General features: G+C 40.8%; 1 protein-coding gene across 3 annotated transcripts in view; it reads right to left on the reverse strand.

Moving 5' to 3' along the window:
• MPHOSPH8 (M-phase phosphoprotein 8) overlaps positions 1 to 26,508 on the reverse strand; it is a 47,041-nt gene that overhangs the window by 11,925 nt on the left and 8,608 nt on the right. For all 3 annotated transcript variants that reach the window (XM_003944980.4, XM_010332981.3, XM_010332982.3), the window contains exons 3-8: positions 20,800 to 21,648; positions 19,472 to 19,571; positions 11,412 to 11,669; positions 3,324 to 3,449; positions 3,155 to 3,243; positions 634 to 774 (exon numbers count right to left, since the gene is read on the reverse strand). In XM_003944980.4, coding sequence (XP_003945029.1) covers positions 634 to 774; positions 3,155 to 3,243; positions 3,324 to 3,449; positions 11,412 to 11,669; positions 19,472 to 19,571; positions 20,800 to 21,648 — 1,563 coding nt within the window. The remainder of the gene's footprint in view (positions 1 to 633; positions 775 to 3,154; positions 3,244 to 3,323; positions 3,450 to 11,411; positions 11,670 to 19,471; positions 19,572 to 20,799; positions 21,649 to 26,508) is intronic.

The raw sequence follows: 26,508 nt of genomic DNA on the forward strand, positions 1-26,508 counted from the left end.
TTAACCGAGGCAGGAGCATCACTTGAGCCCAGGCCGGGCAACACAGTGACACCGTGTCTGTACGATTTTTTTTTATTTTGAGATGGAGTCTTGCTCTGTTGCCAGGCTGGAGTGCAGTGGCGTTATCTCGGCTCACTGCAGCCTCTGCCTTCCCAGGTTCAAGTCTCCTGCCTCAGCCTCCCGAGTAGCTGGGACTACAGGCACGCGCCACCACGCCCAGCTAATTTTTGTATTTTTAGAAGAGACAGGGTTTCACCATGTTGGCCAGGATGGTCTTGATCTCTTTACCTCATGATCCGCCTGCCTCGGCCTCCCAAAGTGCTGGGATTACAGGCTTGAGCCACTGCACCTGGCTCTAAAAAAATTTTAAAAATTAGCCAGGTGTGGTGGCGTACGCTTAGTCCCAGCTACTTAGGAGGCTGAGGCAAGAGGATTGTTTGGGTCCAGGGAGTTTGAAGCTGTAGTGGGTTATGATGGCGCACTGCCGTGCGACAGAGACCTTATTTCTAAAAACAAATTTTTTAAAAGCTATGTGGCCGCGTGACTGCTGATTTCACTACCGAAGAGATCCTCTCAGGCCGTCGGCAGAAATACCATGAACGCTCTGAAATGGATGCATGAGAAGCCACAAACCTTCTCTGCAGCATGAATGAGGGCGGTGGTCCCGTTCTTCTGCCGACCGTTCACTTTCGCGCCTTTCGTGATGAGGAGTCGCAGGAGGTCGTCTTGCCCTCCTGCAGCGGCAAGCATCACCAGGGTCATCCCACTGGAATCCTGTGTTGGTTTTGTTAAGTAAAAAACTTGTTAATCTTTAGAACAATTTCAGAACTAAGTCTCTTCACTTGAGATGTTTCAATGTGAAATCACTAATGAGCACTGATTTAAGCATCTACTTAGGATTTTCACTAAAATATCCCAACCAGCAGAAACTAGTCGCTTTTACAGTAGTTTTTCACATGGAAATGCTTGCATAAAATGTTGCCACTTTCCTTTACAGGCCCACCTCATTTCACTGAGCTTTGCTTTACCACACTTCATAGGGACTTTGTTTTCTACAGACTGAAGGTTTGTGGCAACCCTGCCACAGGCAACTTTACTCACACCGTTACTGCCACGGCATGTGCTCATTTTGTGTCGTGTCAGCATTCTTTAGCAATAGAGTATTTGTAAATGAAGATATATAGTTTTTTTTTTTTTTTTTAAAGATGTAATGCTCTTCACACTTAGACTATAGTATAATGTAAATCTAACTTTTATATGCACCAGGACACCAAAAATTTGTGTGACTCACTTTATTGCAAGTCTGGAACCAAACTCACAATATCTCCAAGGAATGCCTGAATTTTTTTTGTTGGTGTTGTTTTTCCTTCTTTCTTACTGAGACAGGATGTTGCTGTGTTGCCCAGGCTGGTCTCAAACTCCTGGGCTTAAGCACTCCTGTCTCAGCCTCGGGTAGCTGGGATTACAGGTGCGCACCACCACACCCAGCTCTCATTTTTGTATCTTTTTTGTTTTTATTTTGTGTATTAAATCCTAAAGGCACATAAAACGTTTGCACCATATAAAATGAAGTGAATTTTTGGGGACATATGATCAAATTTTCTACCTAAAAAATCCAAAAGAAGTAACTTGAAAACTATCAGAGTAAGAGAATTTCATTAAGTGACTGGAGACACACACATGGATGTAAACAAAGACATTCATAGCTTTACCATCGGTCAGCAATAACCAGCTAGGAAACAAAATGTAAATGAAAAAAGACTCTAATGAACATAATATTATAAAACATATAGGCAGACATCTACAAGAAATGTGCAATGTCTATATGAATGAAAAAACCCACAGAACTTTGCTTAAGGGTATAAACAAAGAGCTAAGAGAATACAGAATCACCATGTTCCTAGATAGAAGATGCAAAATGCAAATAAAAATGTCAATTCTCTGTCAAGCTATATATTTCATGCCATTTTAATCAAAATCCCATTAATTTTTTGAGTTGTAATCCCAAAGGATGAAACCTAAAAAATCTACAGCTAAGCTAAAACAATGAAAGAAAAAAATATAAAGATATTTTCTAAGCAAGACAAGATAACCAAAAGCCATAAATGTAAAAGATCGACAAATATGATTGCCTAAAAATGAAAATCTTCAAGCAATACAAGACTCAAACACAAAACCTAAAATCTAGGGAGAAAGGGTCAATATGCTTCCATTAAAAAATCCAAATGTATCAGTAAGAAAAATCCCCAGCTACAACAGAGAGATGGAGTTGTTGTAAACAGGGCAACCATCAAAGAAACACAAATGGCCACAGGAAAATGGTCTTATTCTACATTCTCAAAGTGGCAAAGGGTACAAAACAGGCAGACCATAACCAAACCAAACCACCACTTTTAAGGGGGAGGGGGTTAGAATTAAAGGGACTATAACTGTGTATTTAGAGGGTTCTACAATTTTTTTTTTTGAGACGGAGTTTCACTCTTGTTACCCAGGCTGGAGTGCAATGGCGCAATCTCAGCTCACCGCAACCTCCACCTCCTGGGTTCAGGCAATTCTCCTGCCTCAGCCTCCCGAGTAGCTGGGATTACAGGCACGCGCCACCATGCCCAGCTAATGTTTTATATTTTTAGTAGAGACAGGGTTTCACCATATTGACCAGGATGGTCTCGATCTCTTGACCTCGTGATCCACCCGCCTCGGCCTCCCAAAGTGCTGGGATTACAGGCTTGAGGCACTGCACCTGGCTCGGGTTCTACAATTTTTTAATTTTACAAAGTGAAAGTGCATCACCTTTTTTTTTCAGACAGAGTCTTGCTCTGTCACCCAGGCTGGAGCACAGTGGCACAATCTTGGCTTACCACGGCTTTGACCTCCCAGGCTCAGGTGATCCTCCCACCTCAGCGACCCAAGTAGCTGGGACTACAGGTGTGCACCACCATGTCCAGCTAATTTTTTGTAGAGTTGGGGTTTCACCATGGAGCCCAAGTAGGTCTCGAATTCCTAGGTTCAAGCAATCCTCCCAAAGTGCTGGGATTACAGGTGTGTGCCACCACGCCTAGCTTTTTTGTCATTAAAATAAATGAAAACTTAAATTGAATTCTTTCAAGATTTACTTTCCATTTTCCTTTCATGAGATTTTTAAAAGACATATTACCTCTTGGTCCAGGTTATATTCTTCATTTGAATTAAGTGCAACTTTTACAGTAATATAATCCCCATTTTTCACAGCATCCCTTAACACATCTAAAATGAAAGAAAAGTTAAGTTAGCTTTTATATATCTAGATTTGTGAAAGGGATTTCAATATTTCCAAAACTACTCACTACTTGGAATCGCATCTGCTGCAGCAAAATTCTCATCTTCCCCATCAAGGTGCTTTTGGAAATCTTCTAAATTCATCCATTCCAACTGCAGGTCCATACCCAAACTCAGAATCTGCTGCCTGCCATCTGGAACACACAAAGGTCTCGTTAACATACATTTATTTGAAGTATAAAAAACCTACAATGTTGTTTATTACATTTGTGGTGTCTTAACCAAAGCTTTATGTATACCTTTAACGTAAGTCATTGTATAATGGGGTCTTTTAATTGATAAAATCCCCAATTTTCTTTGGGAAGTAATATGAACTATCGACATTTAGAAGCCATGGTGCTGTGAAGGCTTGAAGATAAATAGGTGGCTGGGTGCAGTGGCTCATGCCTGTAATCCCAGTACTTTGGGAGGCTGAGGTGAGTGGATCACAGGGTCAGATCATTCTAGCTAACACAGTGAGATCATTCTAGCTAACACAGTGAAACCCCGTCTCTATTAAAAATACAAAAAATTAGCTGGGTGCGGTGGCACGCGCCTGTAATCCCAGCTACTCGGGAGGCTGAGGCAGGAGAATCACTTGAATCCAGGAGGCAGAGGTTGCAGTGAGCTGAGATCACGCCACTGCACTCCAGCCTGGGTGACAAACGAGCAAGACTCTGTCACACAAATAAATAAGTAACCAGTCATTGTAAAATAGCAAGGGAGGAATTTTAAGACTCAGTAGCTCAAAGGAAGGAGAAATCAGGGATCTGGTAAGAGGAAATGCAATTCTAATGTGACTTTCCTCCCTTCCACCATTCTTCTTGGATATACACTGCCTCCAACCATGAACAGATAAAGCCATTCTCAGTGTGTGAGCTAATTCAGCATGTAAGTCAAAGGCACTGCCTATGGATCCTTCAAGACTCACTTAGGCCCCTATGCCTGGAGGCCTCCTGCTCCCACAGTGCCCTGGCTCACACCCAACCCACTGTGAGGTACTGCTAGAGTCTTCCCCGATGGGACCCACAGGTGTGGGAACACTGAGGACGCATGTGTTCAGCCTTTATCACCACTGCAATCAATCACAGACTTCAGCACAGCTTATCTGTGAGTAATTCACAATGGTTATGTGCTCTTTTTACAAATGAAAAACAGAAATACTTGATGGTAACAGTTAAAGGATTTTCACCAGAAACCAATTCCTCAAACCACATAGATGATGTTAGGCAGATGGCCCAGCCACAGAAATAAAGTTTGTAAAACACATGCAATAACTGAATAACTTTTTCCAAAGCCCTCAACTGAAACTAACACTTCCGCTAACTCTTGAGAGCTGACAGCAGAGAAACAGCACAGCCTCTGGGCTGTCCATCCTGCAGCATCCCAGCTCTACCCAGCACTGTTACTGATAGTAACAGTGAAAGCCATTGGCAATCATGAGACACGGTAACTTGTTTACATGAATGCATCGGTATCCTCCATACACAGTAATCTGTAAGGGGAGACGTGTTACAGATTAGAGAAGCTGGGAAAGGCTCCAGGGTTTGCTCAGAGACACACACCAGAGAGTAGCAGAGCTGGTCTTCTTACTCGGGTGTCTGAGTCCCCCGTGGAGCCCCCACCTGGTATGCCCCATAACCCATTCCGCCACCGAGGAAGCAACACGGAAAGACTGGAAGCAGTGTTCTTAGGTCTTTATGAACCGGGATAATACCACCGAACTCACAGGGCTGCTAGAACAGACAGCATCCCTAGACCAGAACCACTGGAAAGGCTGAGCTGTAGCTCAGACTGTGGTCTCTAACAAAGCAAACTGGTTCAAAACCTATGTTCATTCCTGACAAGGGCTGGGCCTTGCCTCTGGACCTGATAGGCTTAATTTTCTCTTTATTTTTAATAAGAAACTCGATATACATATATGAAAGAATGCATGTCATGAAATAATCAAGTGTGCTCTGTGGTCACAAGAACTGCCCAGGGGCACCCACCTGTGCCTACCACAGCTGCCCCCTGCATGGTGTCACTTACATCTGCAGTCTGTCTCTCTCATGCTCTTCTTCAAAATAGCTTTGCCATAAATACACATATCCCTAAGAAATACATAGTTGGTTTTGCTTGCTCATGAGCTGTATACAAATTGCCGGAGTTCTTCATGCTCTGGGTAGTGATCCTTTGTCTTTTCACTCTTTCTTATGGTAGCTTTGACAAATGGAACTTTATTGTTCAGTCAATTTTATCATTCTGTTCCTTTACGGAACATTTTGTGTCTTAAGAAATCTTTCCCTACCCCCAATCATAAAGATAGTATCCTTAATCTCTAAATACCTAGAATCTAAATACCCTCCGAATAGGGCTCACTCCATCAGGATTCGACTCTCACATAAGGGCTTTTGCTACATGAGTAACCGTCTGTTCTGACACCAGTGAGAAGAGTCATCCTCCCCACAGGGGCCGCGATGCCCCATCCTCTGTCCTGTATCAGAGCTGCACCGCCGGACTGAGGTCTCTACCGTGCTGCACTAGTTCACCTACCTTCCTGTGCCAAGTAAATGCTGTACTGATCGCTAGTTTGATATAGCAGGTTTTGACTGCTTATGGGGACAGTTGGCTCTGGCTTTCCTTGAATCTTCATATAAACTGCAGAAACAGCATTTGTAAATTCCATGAAAAACTGTGTTGAGATTTTGATTAGAACTGCAATGATGCTATAGACCAGTGTGAGAAAATGACAAATTTCTAAAATTGTTTTTTTTTTCCTCTGAGACAGAGTCTCACTCCATCACTCAGGCTGGAGTGCAGTGGCGCAATCTCAGCTCACAGCAACCTCCACCTCCCGGGTTCTTGATTTCTGTGCCTTAGCCTCCTGAGCAGCTGAAATTGCATGAGCGTGCTACCACACCTGGTTAATTTTTGTATTTTTGAGTAGAGATGGGGTCTCACCATGTTAGCCAGGCTGGTCTCGAACTCCTGACCTCAAATGATCTGCCTGCCATGGCCTCCCAAACTGCTAGGACTACGGGCATGAGGAACTGCACCTGGCCCCTAAAATAGTTTTCTAATAAAAATGGCATATATGCATTTTAGTAACTTTTAAGCAATCAAGAAATCTTGCCGGGCGCGGTGGCTCAAGCCTGTAATCCCAGCACTTTGGGAGGCCGAGGCGGGTGGATCACGAGGTCGAGAGATCGAGACCATCCTGGTCAACATGGTGAAACCCCGTCTCTACTAAAAATACAAAAAATTAGCTGGGCATGGTGGCACGTGCCTGTAATCCCAGCTCCTCAGGAGGCTGAGGCAGGAGAATTGCCTGAACCCAGGAGGCGGAGGTTGCGGTGAGCCGAGATCGCGCCATTGCACTCCAGCCTGGGTAACAAGAGCGAGACTCCGTCTCAAAAAAAAAAAAAAAAAAAAAAAAAGAAAGAAATCTTTAAAATTTTTTCCATATAGGCCCCCTTTTTTTTTCCCCGCAAGACGTTGTTTAACTCTTGTTGCCCAGGCTGGAGTGCAATACCACAATCTTGGCTTCCAGCAACCTCCGCTTCTTGGGTTCAAGCAATTCTCCTGTCTCAGCCTCCCCCTGGCTAATTTTGTATTTTTAGTAGAGATAGGGTTTCTCTATGTTGGTCAGGCTGGTCTTGAACTCCTGACCTCAAGTGATCCACCCTGCCTTGCTGGGATTACAGGCATGAGCCACCGCGCTGATCCTGGTCCTTTTTTTTTTTTTTGGAGACCGTGTTTTGCTCTATTGCCCAGGCTGGAGTGCAGTGGCACTATCTTGGCTCACTGCAACTTCCACCTCTCGGGTTCAAGCAATTCTCCTGCTTTAGCCTCCCGAGTAACTGGGACCACAGGCATGTGCCACCACAACCAGCTAATTTTTGCATTTTTAGTAGAGACAGGTCTTCATCAGATTGGCCAGGCTGGTCTCAAACTCCTGACCTCAAGTGATCCACTCACCTCAGCCTCCTGTGATTACAGGTGTGAGCCACCGTGCCTGGCTCATCATTTATGAACAATATTCTAAGCAATTTTTTAAATGTGTTGCTATTGAAAACCGTTATCTTTTTAAAATATATTATTTATGTAGAAATGTATATACGTTTACAAAATAAAATTGGCTTTTGTCACTGATCTTATATCCAGTCACCTTGCTAAATTTTTAATACTTCTAATAATTTGTACATTCTTCTAGGTTTTCCATATGAATCTGATAACAGATTATTTATTATTAATTTTTGACAAGAGTCTTGCCCTATCATCCAGGCTGAGGTTCAGTGGCGTGATTTTAACTCACTACAACCTATGCATCCTGGGCTCAAATGATCCTCCCACCTTAGCCTCCTGAATAGCTAGGACTACAGGTGTGTGCCATCCTGCCTGGCTAATTTTTGTCTTTTTTTGTTTTTTTTGAGATGGAGTTTCGCTCTTGTTGCCCAGGCTGGAGTGCAATGGCGTGATCTTGGCTCACCGCAACCTCCGCCTCCTAGGTTCAAGCGATTCTCCTGCCTCAGCCTCCTGAGAAGCTGGGGTTACAGGCGTGCACCACCACGCTTGGCTACTTTTGTATATTTTTGTAAAGATAAGGTTTCACCATGTTGCTCAGGCTGGTCTCAAAACTTCTGAGCTCAAGTGATCTGCTTGGCCTCTCAAAGTGCTGGGATTACAGGTGTGAGCCACCCTGCCTGGCTGACAGCTTTTCCCCGCTTCCTTTCCAGTGTGTATGCCTTTCGTATTTCTTTGCGTTACTGTACTGAGTAGACCTCAGTGTAACATTGAATAAAAGTGATAACAGAAGGCATCCTTGTATTATTCCTGATTTAAAATCAATGTTTCTGGCTAGTCATGGTGGCTCATGCCTGTAGGAGGCTGGGGCAAGTGGATCACTTGAACCCAGGAGTTGAAAGACCAGCCTGGGCAACATGGTGAAACCCATCTCCATAAAAAAATCACACCAAATCAATGTTTCTAATGTTTTACCATTACAACTCATGCTGCTAAAGGGTTTGTTGTCATTGTTGCTGGTTTTTTAAAGACAGGGTCTCACTCTGGTCATCCAGGCTGGAATACAGTGGTGTTATCATGGCTCACTGCATCCTGGAACTTTCGGGCTCAAGTGATCCTCTGTCTCAGCCACCCAAGTAGCTAAGATTACACCTGGCTAATGTACAAATTTTTTGTACAGACAGGGTCTTGTTTTCCCAGGCTAGTCTTGAACTCCTGGGCTCAAGTGATCCTCCCACTTCAGCCTCCCAAAGTGCTGGGATTAGAAGAGTGAGCCACCACGCCTGGCTCACAAGGTTTAATGTTCTTTATCAATCGAGAAAGCTCCCTTTATTCATAATTTGTTAGGTTTTATTTACTTTTTAATCAAGAATGCCATTAAATCAATTTCTCCTTTACAATTCGTAGGAAAAACCCAATGTGATGACTTTTTTTTTTAAAAAAAAAACAGGGCCAGATTAAATTTGCTAATATTTTGTGAGGGACTTTTGCATGTGACTTCATTTAATGAGTTTGGCCTGTCATTTTTTTTTTTTTTTTTTTTTTTTTTTGAGACAGAGTTTTGCTCTTGTTACCCAGGCTGGAGTGCAATGGCGTGATCTCGGCTCACCGCAACCTCCGCCTCCTGGGTTCAGGCAATTCTCCTGCCTCAGCCTCCCGAGTAGCTGGGATTATAGGCACGTGCCATCATGCCCAGCTAATTTTTTGTATTTTTAGTAGAGACGGGGTTTCACTATGTTCACCGGAATGGTCTCGATCTCTCGACCTCGTGATCCACCCGCCTCGACCTCCCAAAGTGCTGGGATTACAGGCTTGAGCCACCGCGCCAGGCCTTTCTTTCTTATATATAGTTTTTTTGTCTGGTTTTGGTACTGAATATATAATGGTCTCCCAGAATGAGTTAGTGTTAGCATTCTTTGTCTATTTTTAGAACTACTTTTATAAGTTTGGTAGAGTTTGGTTTGAGAAAACCATCTGGGCTTGGTGTTAAATTTATGAGGCTGTTTTAATTATTATTTCACATTCTTTAACAGTTTTGACTATTCAGTGTTTTTTGGATCAGTTTTATTAAATTATTTTTTCCCTAGGAATTTTCCCATGTCATTCAGTTTTCAAATCTCTTTTGAAATTTTAGAGATGAGTTCTGGCCGTGTTGTCCAGGATGGAGTGCAGTGGCTATCCACAGGTACAACAATCTAAGCGAACTATAGCCGCCAACTCCTGGGCTTAACTGATCCTCCTGCCTTGCCTCCTGAGTAGCTGCAACTACAGGCACACACCACCATGCCTAGGCAGTTTTTTTTTTTTTTTCTGGAAACGAAGCCTTGCTCTGTTGCTCAGCCTGGAGTGCAGTGGCGCGATCTCAGCTCACTGCAACCTCCGCCTCCCAGGTTCAAACAATTCTCCTGCCTCAGCCTCCTGAGTAGCTGGGACTACTGGCATGCCACCACACTTAGCTAAGTCATTGTATTTTAGTGGAGACGGGGTTTCACTGTGTTGCCCAAGATGGTCTCAAACTTCTGAGCTCAGGCAATCCACCTGCCTCCACCTCCCAAAGTGCTGGGATTACAGGTGTGAGCCACCGTGCCCAGATGCCTAGCCAGCTTTCATATTGATTAGTAAGAAATTGCTCATATAATTTTTTTTTTTTTTTGAGACAGTCTCACTTTGTAGCCCAGGCTGGAGTGCAGTGGTGTGATCTCTGCTCACTGCAACCTCCACCCCTCCAGGTTCAAGCAATTCTCCTGCCTCAGCCTCCTGAGTAGCTAGAATTACAGGCATGTGCAACCATGCCCAGCTAATTTTGTATTTTTAGTAGAGATGAAGTTTCACTATATTGGCCAGGCTGTTCTTGAACTCCTGACCTCATGATCCATCCACCTTGGCCTCCCAAAGTGCTGGGATTACAGGCACGAGCCACTGCACCCGGCGCTCACAGAATTCTTTCATCTTTTTAATCTGTACACAACTTGTAATCGTGTCTCTCTCTCTCTCTCTTTTTTTTTTTTTAGCAATGAAGTCTCACTGTGTCACCTAGGCTGGAGTGTGGTGGCACAATCTTGGCTCACTGCAATCTCTGCCTCCGGGGTTCAAGCAATTTTCCTGCCTCAGCCTCCAGAGCAGCTGGGACTACAGGCACACACCACGATGCCTGGCTAAATCCTGTCTCTTTTTCATGGGTTTCTTTTGTTCTCAACAAACTGTGTCAGAGGCTTGCTTATTTTACAGCAAAGCCAGGAATCCACTTCTGGGTTTACTGATGTTCCTCTACTGTATCTGTTCCTTTCTGTCTGGTATCTCAATAGCAACACTAATTGGCATCTGCGCTCTGGGTGACAGACCTCTACCTCCTGGCCCATTGGTACTAGAAATTACCCTAATTTCCTGCAAGCTCAGCAATGCATCCAAAAGCACATTTTACCTAGGTATCCAGGATACAGTCGTTTTGTAGTAAGAGGGTTTCCCAGACAATCTAATCTGTCATATATTCTCAATTTCTCAATTCTCTCCAACTGTTTCTCAAGATTCACAAATTATAAAAAAGCTTTATTAGACTAGTCTTTCTCATTTATTAGGTCCTAGTTATAAACATACATGTACACATTTTAGTACTCCTTCCCATCGCTACTGTAGTCTGTATTCTTCTTCTCGACCAATTCCAATGTCCTCAGGACACCATTTACAATATAACCTTATTTCGTGTTATTTGCTGCAATGTTAAAAGGGCAAAATACAAATAAGTTCATATTTGATAATTTTCTGAAAGAAATTTATTAAATAGTAAGATATAAAATGAGGCTGCCAGGTAAGAGTAGGTAAGGTAGAAAATCAGAAATATTTTAGTTTCTATATGTGCTGAGAACATAGGAACTCAGAAAAACTGTTTGATCCATTGAGAAGTCACAGAATGACCCAAGTCTTCACTATAAAATGTTTTTATTATTTATTCAGGAGATCCAAATAAAGAGTTTATTTATCCAAATAAACTCTTCTATTCCATTACTTTTTTTTTTTTATCCTGAAAGCAGAAATACAGAGAAAGAAAAGTACAATAAAATATTATGGTGTAGCACTACCCTGAAAAATTGATTCCAGAACGATTCCAAACTCACCCGATTTCTCATCTGCTTGGCACGCACTGTCTAAAACCTCCTGATCACCTTCCGCAGCAATGTATGCCCAAGTATCCGTTTCATCTCTGGTGTTTCTCCTTTCTTTAAGTGACTGTTTGTTTTCCTTGGTTTTGTGATCGTCTACGGTTTTAAAATCCAGTGGCATTTCTTCTCTTTTTCGATTATTCTCAGAAATATCATTTTTTTCTTCTGGTGTTAATTTTAATAAATCAAACGCACTTCTGATTTCCTTAAATGCTAATGAAAAAATTAAAATTGATAGTTAAGTATGAGTCACAAATTTCTGTTACACTCAAAAGAAAATCTAAGTTAGTGTTAAACCAAGAAGATATTTTCTTAATTTTTACTAACCTCTACCTTGCTTATAAAGCCTGGTCTGATTTACTATCAAAGGCACAAAATCATTTCAACTGGTCTTTCTACTAGTTGCTCAATATTCCGAAACGATGTCCAGTGTGAATGGCTATTAAACAGATGTTGTGAACTACTCAATTCCTGTTGTGACAAAGGCCTGCTGAAGACAGTGAGCCTAAGAGTGATCCAAGTCTCACCAGCCTCTTTCCCACTGCTAAAGACATGAGACTGTCTAATAGCTGGATCCTGAAGCTTGTACCAAAATGGTTTCTGGTGGCAAGTGAGGGAAACAGCAGAGTGCCAGAGCACTGCCTGTGTACCTGGTAAAACTGTACTTGATGCTACTAGCTTTTAACTAAAGACGAAAGTGGGAAAGAAAACTGGCAGGTACTAGATCTAAGAAATAACCCCCGAGATACATTTTAGGGACAGCAATCCAAGATGGCCGAATAGGAACAGCTCAGGAGTGCAGTTCTCAGTAAGAACAATGCAGAGGGTGAGTGATCACCAATTTCCAAACGAGTTATTACTGCCCACAGATCAGGAGATTCCCAGGCTGAAAAGTGCCAAGAGTTCCCTGCATGGCTGTTTCAGCCAGCACAACATGTCTCTGCACAAAAACTCACACAAAGCTGGGTGGTCATTTCAACTGGTGCCTGGAATGCCTGGGAGACAGAGCCACCCATTCAATTGAAAAAAAGGGGGCTAAAACAGGGAGCCAGGGGATCTGGCTCAGCGGGTCCTACCCCCACAAAGACCAGCAATCTGAAACGCTCTGGATTGAGAGTTTCGCAGCAAGTACAACTGGACCAGGGACAGTCCAGTTCTGTGGGGGGGAGGGCGTTGTATGCCACTACCAAGGCAGTCCGCCATTACCGAGGCAATCCGCCGTTACCGAGGCAGCTCTAACTATACCTCTATAAACAAAACCATAAGGAAGTTCACACAGCAGCTGGACAGAGTCCACAGCAGCTCAGCAACGCCTCTGCTGGCAGACTGTGACTAGGCTATCTCTTCGCTGGGCAGGGCATCTCTGAAAAAAGGCAGCAGCAAGTCAGGAACTTATAAATAAAGCTCCACCTTCTCAGCACAGAGCACCTGGGAAAAAAGGCGGTTATGAGTTCCACTGCAGTAGACTTAAACATACCTGCCCAGCAGCTCTGAATGAAACAACAGAGCTCACAGCTCAGCACCTGAGCTCCTGTAAGGGTCAGACTGTCTCCTCAAGCAGATCCCTGATCCCCGTATACCCAAAGAGACACCTCATAAAGGAGAGCTCAGGCTGACATCTGGCGGGTATCCTTCTGGGATGAAGATAACAGAAGGAGAAACTGGCAGAAACCCTTACTGTTCTGCAGCTGCCAAAGGTGATCCCCAGGCAAGCAGGGTCTGGAGTGGACCTCCAGCAGTCCTACAGCAGAGAGGCCTGACTGTGCGAAGGAAAACTAAAAAACAGAAAGAAGTAACTTCATTATCAACAAAAAGGACGTCTACTCAGAGACCCCATCTGAAAGTCACCAATTACAAAGAACACAGGTAGCTAAATCCCCAAAGATGGGAAGAAACCAGCACAAAAAGGATGAAAACACCCAAAACCAGAACAACTCTCTTCCTCCAAGGGATCATAACTCCTCACCAGCAAGGGAACAAAGCTGGATTGAGAATTGACAGAAACAGGCTTCAGAAGGTGCGTAATAACAAACTTCTCTGAGCTAAACGAACATGTTCTAACCCAATGCAAAGAAACTAAAAAACTTGAAAAAATGTTTGATGAAATATTCATGAGAATAAACAGGTTAGAGAAGAATATAAATGACTGGATGGAGCTGAAAAACACAACACGAGAACTTTGAGAAGGATACACAAGTTTCAATAGCCGAATTGACCAAGCAGAAGAAAGGATATCAGAGACTGAAGATCAACTCAATGAAATAAAGTAAGAAGGCAAGATTAGAGAATAGTGAAAAGAAATGAACAAAGCCTTCAAGAAATATAGGATTATGTGAAAAGACCTAATCTACGTTTGATAGGTGTACCTGAATGTGATGGAGAGAATGAATCCAAGCTGGAAAACACTCTGCAGGATATTATCCAGGAAAACTTCCCCAACCTAGCAAGGCAGGCCAATATTCAAGTCCAGGAAATACAGAGAATACCACAAAGATATTCCTCAAGAAGAGCAACCCCAAGGCACATAATTGTCAGATTCACCAGTGTTGAAGTGAAGGAAAAAATGCTAAGAGCAGCCAGAGAAAAAGGCCGGGTTACCCACAAAGGGAAGCCATCAGACTCATGGCAGATCTCTTGGCAGAGACCCTACAAGCCAGAAGAGAGTTGGGGCCAATATTCAACATCCTTAAAGAAAAGAACTTTCAACCTAGAATTTCATATCCAGCCAAACTAAACTTCATAAGCGAAGGAGAAAGAAAATCCTTTATGAACAAGCAATTGCTGAGAGATTTCATCAACACCAGGCCTGCCTTACAAGAGCTCCCGAAAGAAGCACTAAACATAGAAAGGAACAACCAGTACTAGCCACTCCAAAAATGTACCAAATGGTAAAGAGCATCGACACAATGAAGAAACTGTGTCAACTAATGGGCAAAACAACCAGCTAGCAACAAAATGGCAGGATCAAATTCACATATAACAATATTAACCTTAAATGTAAATGGGCTAAATGCCTCAAAAAAAAAAAAAAGACAGACTGGCAAACTGGATAAAAAGTCAGAACTCACTGGTGTGTTGTATCTAGGAAACCCATCTCACATGCAAGGACACATATAGGCTCAAAATAAAGGGATGGAGGAAGATATACCAAGCAAATGGAGAGCAAAAAAAAAGCAGGAGTTGCAATCCTAGTCTCTGATAAAATAGACGTTAAACCAACAAAGTTCAAAAGAGACAAAGAAGGGCATTACATAATGGTAAAAGGATCAATGCAACAAGAAGAGCTAACGATACTAAATATATATGCACCCAATACAGGAGCACCCAGATACATAAAGCAAGTTCTTAACCTACAAAGAGACTTAGACTCCCGCACAATAATAGTGTGAGACTTTAACGCTCCACTGTCAATATTAGACAGATCAACAAGACAGAAAATTAACAAGGATATCCAGGACTTGAACTCAGACCTGGACCAAGCAAACCTAATAGACATCTACAGAACTCTTCACCCCCAATCCATAGAATATAAATTATTCTCAGCACCACATCACACCTACTGGAAAACTGACCACATAATTTGAAGTAAATCACTCCTCAGCAAATGCAAAGAACAGAAATCATAACAAACAGTGACCACAGTGCAATCAAATTAGAATTCAGGATTAAGAAACTAACTCAGAACCACACAACTTCATGGAAACCGAACAACTGGCTCTTGAATGTTGACTGGATAAACAATGAAATGAAGGCAGAAATAAAGCTGTTCTTCAAAACCAACGAAAATGAAGATACAACATACCAGAATCTCTGGGACACATTTAAAGCAATGTCTAGAAATGCCCAAATCAGAAGCAAGGAAAGATCTAAAATCAACATCCTATCAACAAAATGTAAAGAGCTAGAGGAGCAAGATCAAAAAAACTTAAAAGCTAGCAAAAGACAAGAAATAACTAAGATCAGAGCAGAACTGAAGGAGATAGAGACACAAAAATACCCTTCAAAAAATCAATACATCCAGGAGTTGGTTTTTTGAAAAGATCAACGAAGTAGAGCACTAGCCAGATTAATAAAAAAGTAAAGAGGGAATAATCAAATAGATGCAATAAAAAACGATAAAGGGGATATCATCACCAATTCCACAGAAATACAAACTACCATCATAGATTACTACAAACAACTCTATGCACATAAACCAGTAAACCTGGAAGAAATGGATAAATTCCTGGACACTTGCACCCTCCTAAGCCTAAACCAGGAAGAAGTTGAAACCCTGAATAGACCAATAACAAGGGCTGAAATTGAGGCAGCAATTAATAGCCTACCAACCAAAAAAAAAAAAAGCTCAGGTCCAGATGGGTTGACAGCCGAATTTTACCAGACATACAAAGAGGAGTTGGTACCACTCCTTCTGAAACTATTCCAAACAATCCAAAAAGAGGGAATCCTTCCCAAATCATTGTATGAGATCAACATCATCCTGAAACCAAAACCCGGCAGAGACTCAACCAAAAAAGAAAACTTCAGACCAATATCCATTATGAACATACATGCAAAAATCTTCAATAAAATATTGACAAATTGAATGCAACAGCACATCAAAAAGCTTACCCATCATGATCAAGTAGGCTTCATCCTGGGGATGGCAAGGCTGGTACAACATACCCAAGTCTATAAATGTAATCCACAACATAAACAGAACCAAAGACAAAAACCATATTTTTGTTAAAGAAGGCCTTTAACAAAATTCAACAGCGCTTTATGCTAAACACTCTCAATAAACTAGGTATCGACAGAACGTATCTGAAAATGATAAAAGCTATTTATGACAAACCCACAGCCAATACCGTACTGAATAGGCAAAAACTGGAAGCATTCCCTTTGAAATCGGGCACTAGACAAGGATACCCTCTCTCACTACACCTATTCAATATAGTATTGGAAGTTCTAGCCAGAGCAATCAGGCAAGAAAAAGAAATAAAGGGTATTCAATTAGGAAAGGAGGAAGTCAAACTGTCTCTATTTGCAGACAACATGATTGTGTATTTAGAAGACTCCATTGTCTCAGCCCAAAATCTCCTGAAACTGAAAGCAACTTCAGCAAAGTCTCAGGATACAAAATCAATATGCAGAAATCACAAGCATTCCTATACGCCGATGAGAGATAAACAGAGAGCCAAATCAAAAGTGAACTGCCATTCACAATTGCTACAAAGTGAATAAAATACCTAGGAATACACCTAACAAAGGATGTAAAGGACCTCTTCAAGGAGAACTACAAACCACTGCTCAAGGAAACAAGAGAGGACACAAACAGATGGAAAAACATTCCATGTTCATGGTTAGGAAGAATTAATGTTGTGAAAATGGCCATACTGCCCAAAGTAATTTATAGATTCAATGCCATCCCCATCAAGCTACCTATGACCCGCTTCACAGAACTGGAAAAAACCACCTTAAACTTCATACGGAACCAAAAGAGAGCCCGCATAGCCAAGACAATCCTAAACAAAAAGAACAAAGCTAGAGGCATCACACTATCTGACTTCAAACTATACTACAAGGCTACAGTAATCAAAACAGCATGGTACTGATACCAAAACAGAGATATGGACCAATGAAACAGAACAGAGGCCTCAGAGGCAATGCCACACATCTACAACCATCTGATCTTTGACAAACCTGACAAAAACAACCAATGGGGAAAGGATTCCCTGTTGAATAAATGTTGTTGGGAAAACTGACTAGCCATGTGCAGAAAGCAGAAACTGGACCCCTTCCTGACACCTTAAACTAACATTAATTCCAGATGGATTAAAGACTTAAACAAAAGAACTAATACCATAAAAACCCTAGAAGAAAACCTCGGCAAAACCATTGAGGACATAGGCATAGGAAGGACTTCATGACTAAAACACAAAAGCATTGGCAACAAAAGCCAAAATAGACAAATGGGATCTAATTAAACTCCAGAGGATCTGTATAGCAAAAGAAACAATCATTAGAGTGAACCAGCAACCAACAGACTGGGAAAACATTTTCGCAATCTGCCCATCTGACAAAGGGCTAATATCCAGAATCTATAAAGAACTAAAATAGATTTACAAGAAAAAAACAAACAACCCCATTCAAAAGTGGGCAAAGGACATGAACAGACACTTTTCAAAAGACACATATGAGACCAACAAACATATGAAAAAATACTCATCACTGGTCATTAGAGAAATGCAAATCAAAACCACATTGAGATACCATCTCACACCAGTTAGAATGGCGATTATATTAAAGAATCTGGAGACAATTATTAAGATGCTGGAGAGGATGTGGAGAAATAGGAACACTTCTACACTGTTGGTGGGAGTGAAAATTAGTGTAGAATTGGTGGGAGTGTAAATTCAACCACTGTGGAAGACAGCGTGGCGATTCCTCAAGGACCTAGAAATAGAATCCATTTGACCCAGCAATCCCATTACTGGGTATATATCCAAAGGATTATAAATTGTTCTATTATAAAGACACATGCACACATATGTTCATTGCAGCACTGTTTACACTAGCAAAGGCCTGGAACCAACCCAAATGCCCATCAATGATAGACTGGACAAGGAAAATACGACACATATATACCATGGAGTACTACGCAGCCATAAAAAACGAGTTTGTGTACTTTGTAGGGACATGTATGACCCTGGAAACCATCATTCTCAGCAAACTGACACAAGAACAGAAAATCAAACACCACATGTTCTCACTCATACATAGTTGCTGAACAATGAGAATACATGGACACAGGGAGGGAAGCATCACACACTGGGGTCTGTTTGGGGGGAATATGGGAGGGACAGTGGGGGTAGGGAGGTTGGGGAGGGATAACATGGGGATAAGTGCCAGAGAGAGGTGACGGGCGGATGGAGGCAGCAAACCACACTGCCAATGTATGTACCTATGCAACAACCCTACATGTTCTGCACATGTACCCTAGAACCTAAAGGGCGATTAAAAAAAATAACCCCTAAAAGAAGATAATTAGGATGAATTCTATTATAAATCTGGGTATACAGCAGACGAGTTTTATTATCAGGGAATATTGAAAACTGGACTCTAGTGAGGACCTCCATGAATGGGACAAACAGTAGTTCCATTTAAGACTATATGTTCACAGTAAAAATGTACCTGAAACTGACATACTAGATAACTAGGAGGAAAAAACGTTAACAAGGCTAGGTCCAATTTTGTAGTATTTTGAACCTCAAATCATTCTTTGAAGACTAGAGGGCATTTACTATTTTTGTTTTGCTTTGAATAATAGTGTAACAGCCATTTTATGTGTAACCCATTGAAACAGCCACTGCTCCTGCCCTAGCTTCATTCACCTGCTTCTACTGCCAACCCCAGCCTACGCTTAGAAAAAAATTACTTTTAGTATTACCTCAGTTACATAGAGCTTTCAGGAAAAAAACCCAGGGAAAACCATCCATCTCTTAGAACCACTGTTTCCAAGAAAACATGTGTTCCAAGTACTTTTGCTACAGAAACTAAATATTCATTGGCTAGGGCTTATTCAAACACTGTAATGGTGTTTTTTTGTTGTTGTTGTTTGTTTAAGAAATATAAAGCAGCCACAAAAAGAAAAAAAAAAAAAGAAATATAAAGCATTTGCTCCAATACTGATATGTATTATGGATTCTCTATTATGGTCTATCTTGAAGTGATCCAAAATGTGTATTTAATGTATTTATATAAATAACACAGTTACATATAATGAATATATTAAACAAAAGTTGTTTTTTAAATTTAGTATCTGCCATAAAAAAACACATTTTTTTCTCCCATAGCTAACTTCTTGTCTCAGAAATTCTAATCTGATCACTCATCATATTAAAAAGAAGGAAAAACAAGGTGAAAAGAAGGAAAACAAATTATCTAAATTTTTACATAATAAACTTAGGTAACTTGTTAATTATTTGTATAATAGATAGCAACGTAAATGGCAAAACGTTAATATTTACACTCACTCTTTAATCCTTTTGGCTCTTTTCGCCCTTTTTCTTCCTTGTCGGAATCATGCCTTTTCTGATATTTTTCTTTGGGTTCATTTTTTTTGGTCTCTTTGTCCTGAAAATGACATGATATCCAAAACAAGAATGGATAAAGAGTTGACACTGTATATTTATTTGAGGATGGAAAATACAGGTTTGTGGCTTCAGGGAACCACACTTGTATACTGTCGTACATGATCACTGATCACTAAATTCTTTTCACACAAAAGGAGTTTGCTTCCTCAGTCAACCATATAATTCACAAAATATCAAATTCAAAACTCAACACCAGTTTTTCCACCCTCTTTTAGGAATTTTATTATTAAAAAAATAAAATTCTAGAAAAGTTTTCCACCCATAGTCTTAACCAACCATGACTATTTTTACTTCTCCATGTTCCCCGTTCTGAGCCTTGTACTTTTGCATGGATAATCTTTTTTAAAATTCATTTTTATTAACACTACAGATATTTTTACTTTTATTCATATTTATGTAGGGTTTTCTTCTCCACCGCATTTTCTAAACTGTTCCATTTTGCTACACTGACCTAATAATTAATATTTCAATAGTTCTAATAGTCCCCAAATTGACACATCAATATTTCCTTAACCATTTCCTCTATGGCTAGAAAGTTAGGTTGCTATCCATTTTTCATTAATGAAGATAATACTGCCATGAATAACTATGTATGCACACCTTTTCCCTCTTTAAAATGATTTCCTTAAAATAAATTCCCCAAACTGGAAATAATGGATAAAAAGAAATGATGTTTTTTATAGCCCTTGATAAATATTACATAAATATTCTCATAATTTGGAAAATATTTCCATTTTGCAAAGCCATATAAAAATAATTTTTATAATGGGTCAAATTCTTATTAAATGCATTTTTGCAAGCATTAAAAGACTTGTAATGGTAATGTACTTTTGTCCTATTATTTAAGTAAGTAGTGGTATGCTCAAGACAACAGGGGAAATAACCAAGTAGGCTGTGAAAAGCTAATAAAGGCAGCTGATGAAGCTATAAACCTGACTATAGAGTGCTCGGTATATCATCTGAGTACCTCTAAAAACTATCCTGATTTTTGTTCAGAAATTAGCCTTTGATTTTCTCATCATAATCATTCTAAGAGAAAACAAGCCAGAGACTAAGAGATAAGTCGCAGGGTCCAAAAGCTGGAGGAGCTTCATTTATAACCACTCATGGTTATAACACTTTCTTACAGCTTGGCTGTTTCCCTTTCCTTGCTTGTGGAATGTCTTGACCACTCAACACGGGTTTTCTGATGCCTCCGTGGCCCTTACCTCCTCGGCTGAGTCAGTGAACCGGAGGCTTCTCTCTTCCCCGCTCAACCTCCAGCCCTTTGGAGTTTGGGCAGACACAGGTGTCAGTTTCTCTAACTCTGTGGCACTTTTTCCTCTGTCTTGATTCCTCTGCTTTTTAGGCACAGGTTTCTTCTCTAACAAAGTGTTCTTGTTCTCTAGCTTCCTGCTCTCTCTAGTGTCCTCAGACTTTCTTGGGATCTTCTTTTTCCTCCTGCCTCTGACATCGGTTTCCTCCTCAGCACTCAAGGCACCATCCAGGGGCTTTCCGAGGCTGCGCTCCAGCCCTGCGTCCTGCCCTGCTCTCTCTCTTGCACTTTTAGTTTTTTGTCTCTCTTCTCTGCTCTCAGAAAGTAGCCCTTCACTGTCGTCCTCTGTAAAGGGCAAATCATTAAGTATACTTGATTCAGATTCCACCTGGGATTCGACCCATTTTTCTTTTTTTGTTTTTCTGTTTTCTTTGGGATCTTCGCTTGTTTTCGTCTTTAAATCTCTTATTTCACCCTTTTTAACTTTCTTTAATTCCTTTGTTTCTTTTACTTCATCTTTTTTGGGCTTTTTGGACTCCTTTAGTTCTTCTCTGGCTTCCGAAATTCTTTTCTTTGTCCTTAAATCAAAAACTAAACTTTCCAAGGAGCTCTCCAGGTCTGATTTGGACTTGTCTTTTAGCTTTCCGGCCTTTGCCTTTTTCTTTTTCAGATCATCTGGGCTTTTCTCTTCTCTCTGCCTTAATTTTTTCTTTTTCTTCTTTGGGGAAGTATCTTCTTTTGTCTCACTTTGCTGATCGCTATCAGAGTTTGCCTCAAATATGTCATTATTTAAGGATAGTTTCTAAAAAAAAAGATTAAAATATTCATTAAGATATTAATTTTAAAGGCTTTGAAAAGCAGTACCAATGAAATCTGGTAAGAATATTTTTTACCTAAGCAGAATCCCAACTTCTTAAAACTGTTTAACCAAGCTTTAATCATATGCTACCTCTGTCTCTGACTTAGCAAACAGGTCTTGGTGATGAGGGCAAGTGTGAGTTTAGAAAGCAGCGGCACACAGAAACACAATGCTGCTGAGTGCCCAACTCAAAGCAGGAGTAAGTGGACTCAGGTATGGTAGGTTGTAAATAATCTGAACTTCAATATTTCCAAAACCACCAAGAAAGTAATCTTTACAGGTTGTCTTGGCTAACAACAAAGTAGTTACCAATGCAAACACAAAACGTTTTCTAAGACCCTGGGTCCTGCAACGTTCTTAAAATTGTTCCTAGATTTGACAGTTACGAATGGAGCAAGACAGCACACAGATCTTACTTCCCAAATTCATGGGCTATGTTATCTGAAACATTGCCTGTGAAAAAATACTTTCCTATTTTAGAATTGAAAAACTGAAACTTAAGAATAAAGTACTTGTACAGACACAAAAACACTATGCAAAGTATTTTCAGTTCCCATTTCCCAAAACCACTTTATCCTAAATGACTTGGGGGTGAAGAGAATGGAAGGAAACGACAGATACACTTTTTTCTTTTTTTTTTTTTTTTGAGATGGAGTCTCATTCTGTTGCCCAGGCTGGAATACAGTGGCATGATCTTGGTTCACTGCAACCTCTGCCTCCTGGGTTCAAGTGATTCTCCTGCCTCAGCCTCATGAGTAGCTGGGATTACAGGTGTGCACCACCATGCCCTACTAATTTTTGTATTTTTAGTAGAGATGGGGTTTCACCATGTTGGCCAGCGTGGTCTCGAACTCCTGATCTCAGATGATCCACCTGCCTCAGCCTCCCAAAGTGCTGGGATTACAGGTGTGAGCCACAGTGCCCAGCCAGACAGATATACTTTAAAAATGTCTTCCCTACACTGCCTAAGAAATGGACGCCACCAAGGTTAATAAGTAGGAACACGGTGGCGCTAGCTTAACCTTTCCAATCTCCCTGAATCACCTCATAAAAAACAAGGCAAGGAGGATAGCCAAACAAAATTCCCCCACAGACAGCTGTTAGTTTGGTAAGTCCCAAGTCCACACCATGCAGGCCTTACCAATACTAAAACAGCGGCAAGGCCCATGCAGTGTGGACAGTCACTCAGAGGAAGCAAAGGCCACAATCTGGAAAGGCCCAGGCGGTTGGTGCCTGAGAGTACAGCAGTGGGGTGGGGCTGTGTGCGCACTGGGTAAGGCAGAGAGAAGTGGGGAGGAGGCTGGCGCCTCCCAGGCCCTGCAAACTCCCAAAAGGGACCAGGGAAGCTCCCCTCAGGAATTCCAGGACCAAGCCCTACAAGGAGGAAAAACTGCTAGGATTGGATTCCAAACAAAGTTGGCCAGAGAAGACAGTAACAAAAGATCTAAAAAAAAATTAAAATTTTTAAGTTAGCTAGGCTAACTGACTACCCTAAAAACAATAAAAGCATGCCAAAAAGACATGTGTATAAAACAGTAGAGAAAACAAACAAAAATTTTGGAGCATCATGCAAAAAGACCCAAGTCACTTATTAGACAAAGAAACTCAACTGGTCATCAAGAGTAGTGTTTTGTGCCAGATGACAATGGATTAACATAATAAGACACCTGAGAAAAGAAAATGTGCACCAAGGAATCTGCAAGTGGCGTTCAGAGACAAAAACTGCCAACAAACTGTTAGGAAACACAAGAATTCAGCAAATATTGTTCTCAAGAACCTTTCCACCACAAAGGTGGGTTGCAAACTCTTGTGTCCACCCCCACTGGGGACTGATGCTCCTGCCAGAGTCCACATTTGAAGAAGCCGTGTACTAAAGCATGAGCTTCAGATAACCAAAAATTACTGGACAAACATCACCATAAGGACTGGTGGAGAGCATTAATTATGTATTTGCTTCTAGAACTAAGACTGAATGAGGTTATCAGAGAGACCGCAGTACGTGTGACTAAGGTACAGTGAAATAATGCGGAAGAGGTGGTGAACGTATTAAAGGAATATTATGCTTGCCCATTATAGTTATTAACTTAGTAAAGGACAGTATTTCAAATTAGATATAGAGGGAGAGAGAGCAGAGGAAGAAGATAGGTCCTATTAAATTTCTACTTTTATCCTTTAAACCACATTAAGTATTTTACATACTCAACAAAACTACATCAGCAAGGATGGGGGAACTCTAAAACTGAATACAAACAGACCAATGAACCTGCTTATCAAATTGATAACAAAACCATACAGAAAAAAATGCAAGTAACATTAAACAGCGAATATATTCTTCTGAACATTAATCAGTGAATATATTCTAAGAACAAAAAGAACTGCAAATAAATGTGGAACTTTACCAAATAGGTTGATAAATAGTGTTTGTTGTTTGTAGTAGAAAGGGCATAGCAAATCTGGGACTAATTTCTCTGTATTGTAAGATTTAGTAAATGAGGGATGGTCAAGTAAATGAGGGATGTGACCAGAGTTCTCCTGGTAGGAAAAGGGAGAGAATGCAGGGTTTTGTGGTGACAGACTGAGTTACAGAGGTCAGCACAGATTTATTAAAGCTGGGATGTGCCACTGTGTCAGAAAGCAGAGCACTACTACCCTGAGAAAGAGCACCAGGACACACAGGGGCTGGTATGAAGGGCTTCCTAGATAAATATGCAACAGTTTTAGCACCAATAGTAACACAATGAATAAAAGAATCTCTGAGACAATCTACTGGTGCCAAAAATATCCCTATTTGTTTTCTGAATATGTATTAATAAAAGATTATTTTAAAGGAAGGGCAAAGACCAAAATCATTACTATATGGTAAAAACTTTAAAAAAAAAATCAGGTTGGGCACAGTGGCTCATGCCTGTAATTCCAGCATTTTGGGAGGCTGAGGTGTGAGGATCACTTGAGGCCAGGAGTTCACTACCAGCCTGGTCAATAGAGAGACCCTGTCTCTAAAAAAAAAAATAGCCAGGCATGGTGGGGTGTACCTACAGTCCCAGCTTCTTGGGAGGCTGAGGTGGGAGGATTATCGCTTGAACCCAGGAGGTTGAAGTTGCAGTGGGCCATGACTGTGCTACTGCACTCCATCCTGGGTAACAGAGGCAAGATTCTGTATTTAAAAATAAGTAAGTGAGAAGAAAAGAAAAAATCATACATCTATGTACAACCTGAAGGCAGCTCAAGGGCAGAAAATAGATTTTACCTATCTTTCTGTAACTTTAACTGTTTAAGGGTCTGGCCCATATGAGTTACTTCATGTTTACTCAAAAAAGAAAAAAAAAAGCTAAAAATACTAAAGTGTAGACAAAATAGTTCAGTAGAAGTCGATTAGTGGTATATAACATCACTTAAAGCTAATGACAGATCAGTAGTCACCTTACTTGTAGATTTTCAATAGTTTTAAAAAATTAAGAGCTGGATCATATCACACACATGGATATTTAATGCTACCTCCTTTGTTTTTATTTTAGCTTGAAATAACTCATGGTCAATTAGCCAGGTGTGGTGGTTCATGCCTGTTGTTCAGGCTACAGTGACAAGGCCTTTAATAACATGTTTTAAAAATTATTAAGCACAATGAGCATGTATACTACATAAGTGCGCTCAGCACTCTAGTATACGGTCTAAGATGGGAAACTGAGGCTTAGAGGAATTTAGAGTAGCTGAGGTTAAGAACCTAATCCAAGTTCACCCACTGTGTAATGATATAGCCAAGGAGCTATACTCTTAACCAGTTTTGAAAATCTCTGCTACAATGGCAGGGCCTTTAATAATATGTTTTAAAAGTTATTAAGCGGCCGGGCGCGGTGGCTCAAGCCTGTAATCCCAGCACTTTGGGAGGCTGAGGTGGGTGGATCACGAGGTCAAGAGATCAAGACCATCCTGGTCAACATGGTGAAACCCCATCTCTACTAAAAATACTAAAATTAGCTGGGCATGGTGGCGTGTGCCTGTAATCCCAGCTACTCAGGAGGCTGAGGCAGGAGAATTGCCTGAACCCAGGAGGTGGAGGTTGCGGTGAGCTGAGATCGCGCCATTGCACTCCAGCCTGGGCAACAAGAGCAAAACTCCGGCTCAAAAAAAAAAAAAAAAGTTATTAAGCAAAATTCTCAGTACTTTTTATAATACTTATAAAGGAAATCCTTTACAAAATGAGTCCAGAATAAAGCAGAGACTTACATTGCCAATTCTTTTGTTTTAGTTATACTTCACTTTTCTCAGATGGATACCTGGCCCCACCTTCCCAGTTCTTTCCCCAAAATCACTCATGTGTACATACTAATACACACCTGTTTTGACCCAGTGTGTGGTAGTTATGTATTGTACACGCATGCTCAGTAAATACCAGCCACTTCTGTTATTGCCATTATTATTATTAACAACTACTACACACAGTCAAAACTAAGATTGTTTTGGTCATTTAAAAAAATGACTGCATATTTTTAAAAATATAGTTGAAACTTAAATTGTAAGGAGAAAGATCAATGTTTAGCCTATAAAATAAGTAATGAGAATCATTCTCTTAATGTAAGCTATCTTCACTAGACAGTTCGAAGTTTCTGTTTTTTTAAAAAATCAGGTCCTCACCATATAATTTGTTTTAAATAGCAGAAAAAGCAGGCATAAGACATAGGTTAATAACACAGAATAAATATAAAATACACAAAAACAAGTTGCTCATATCATGGATGAACAAATGATAGTTTGGCATGTCTCTTTTTTTCTCCACTTTCACCTTACTCTTTTTTTTTTTAACTG

Source organism: Saimiri boliviensis, chromosome 16, assembly GCF_048565385.1.
Source record: "Saimiri boliviensis isolate mSaiBol1 chromosome 16, mSaiBol1.pri, whole genome shotgun sequence".
NCBI lineage: Eukaryota > Metazoa > Chordata > Mammalia > Primates > Cebidae > Saimiri > Saimiri boliviensis.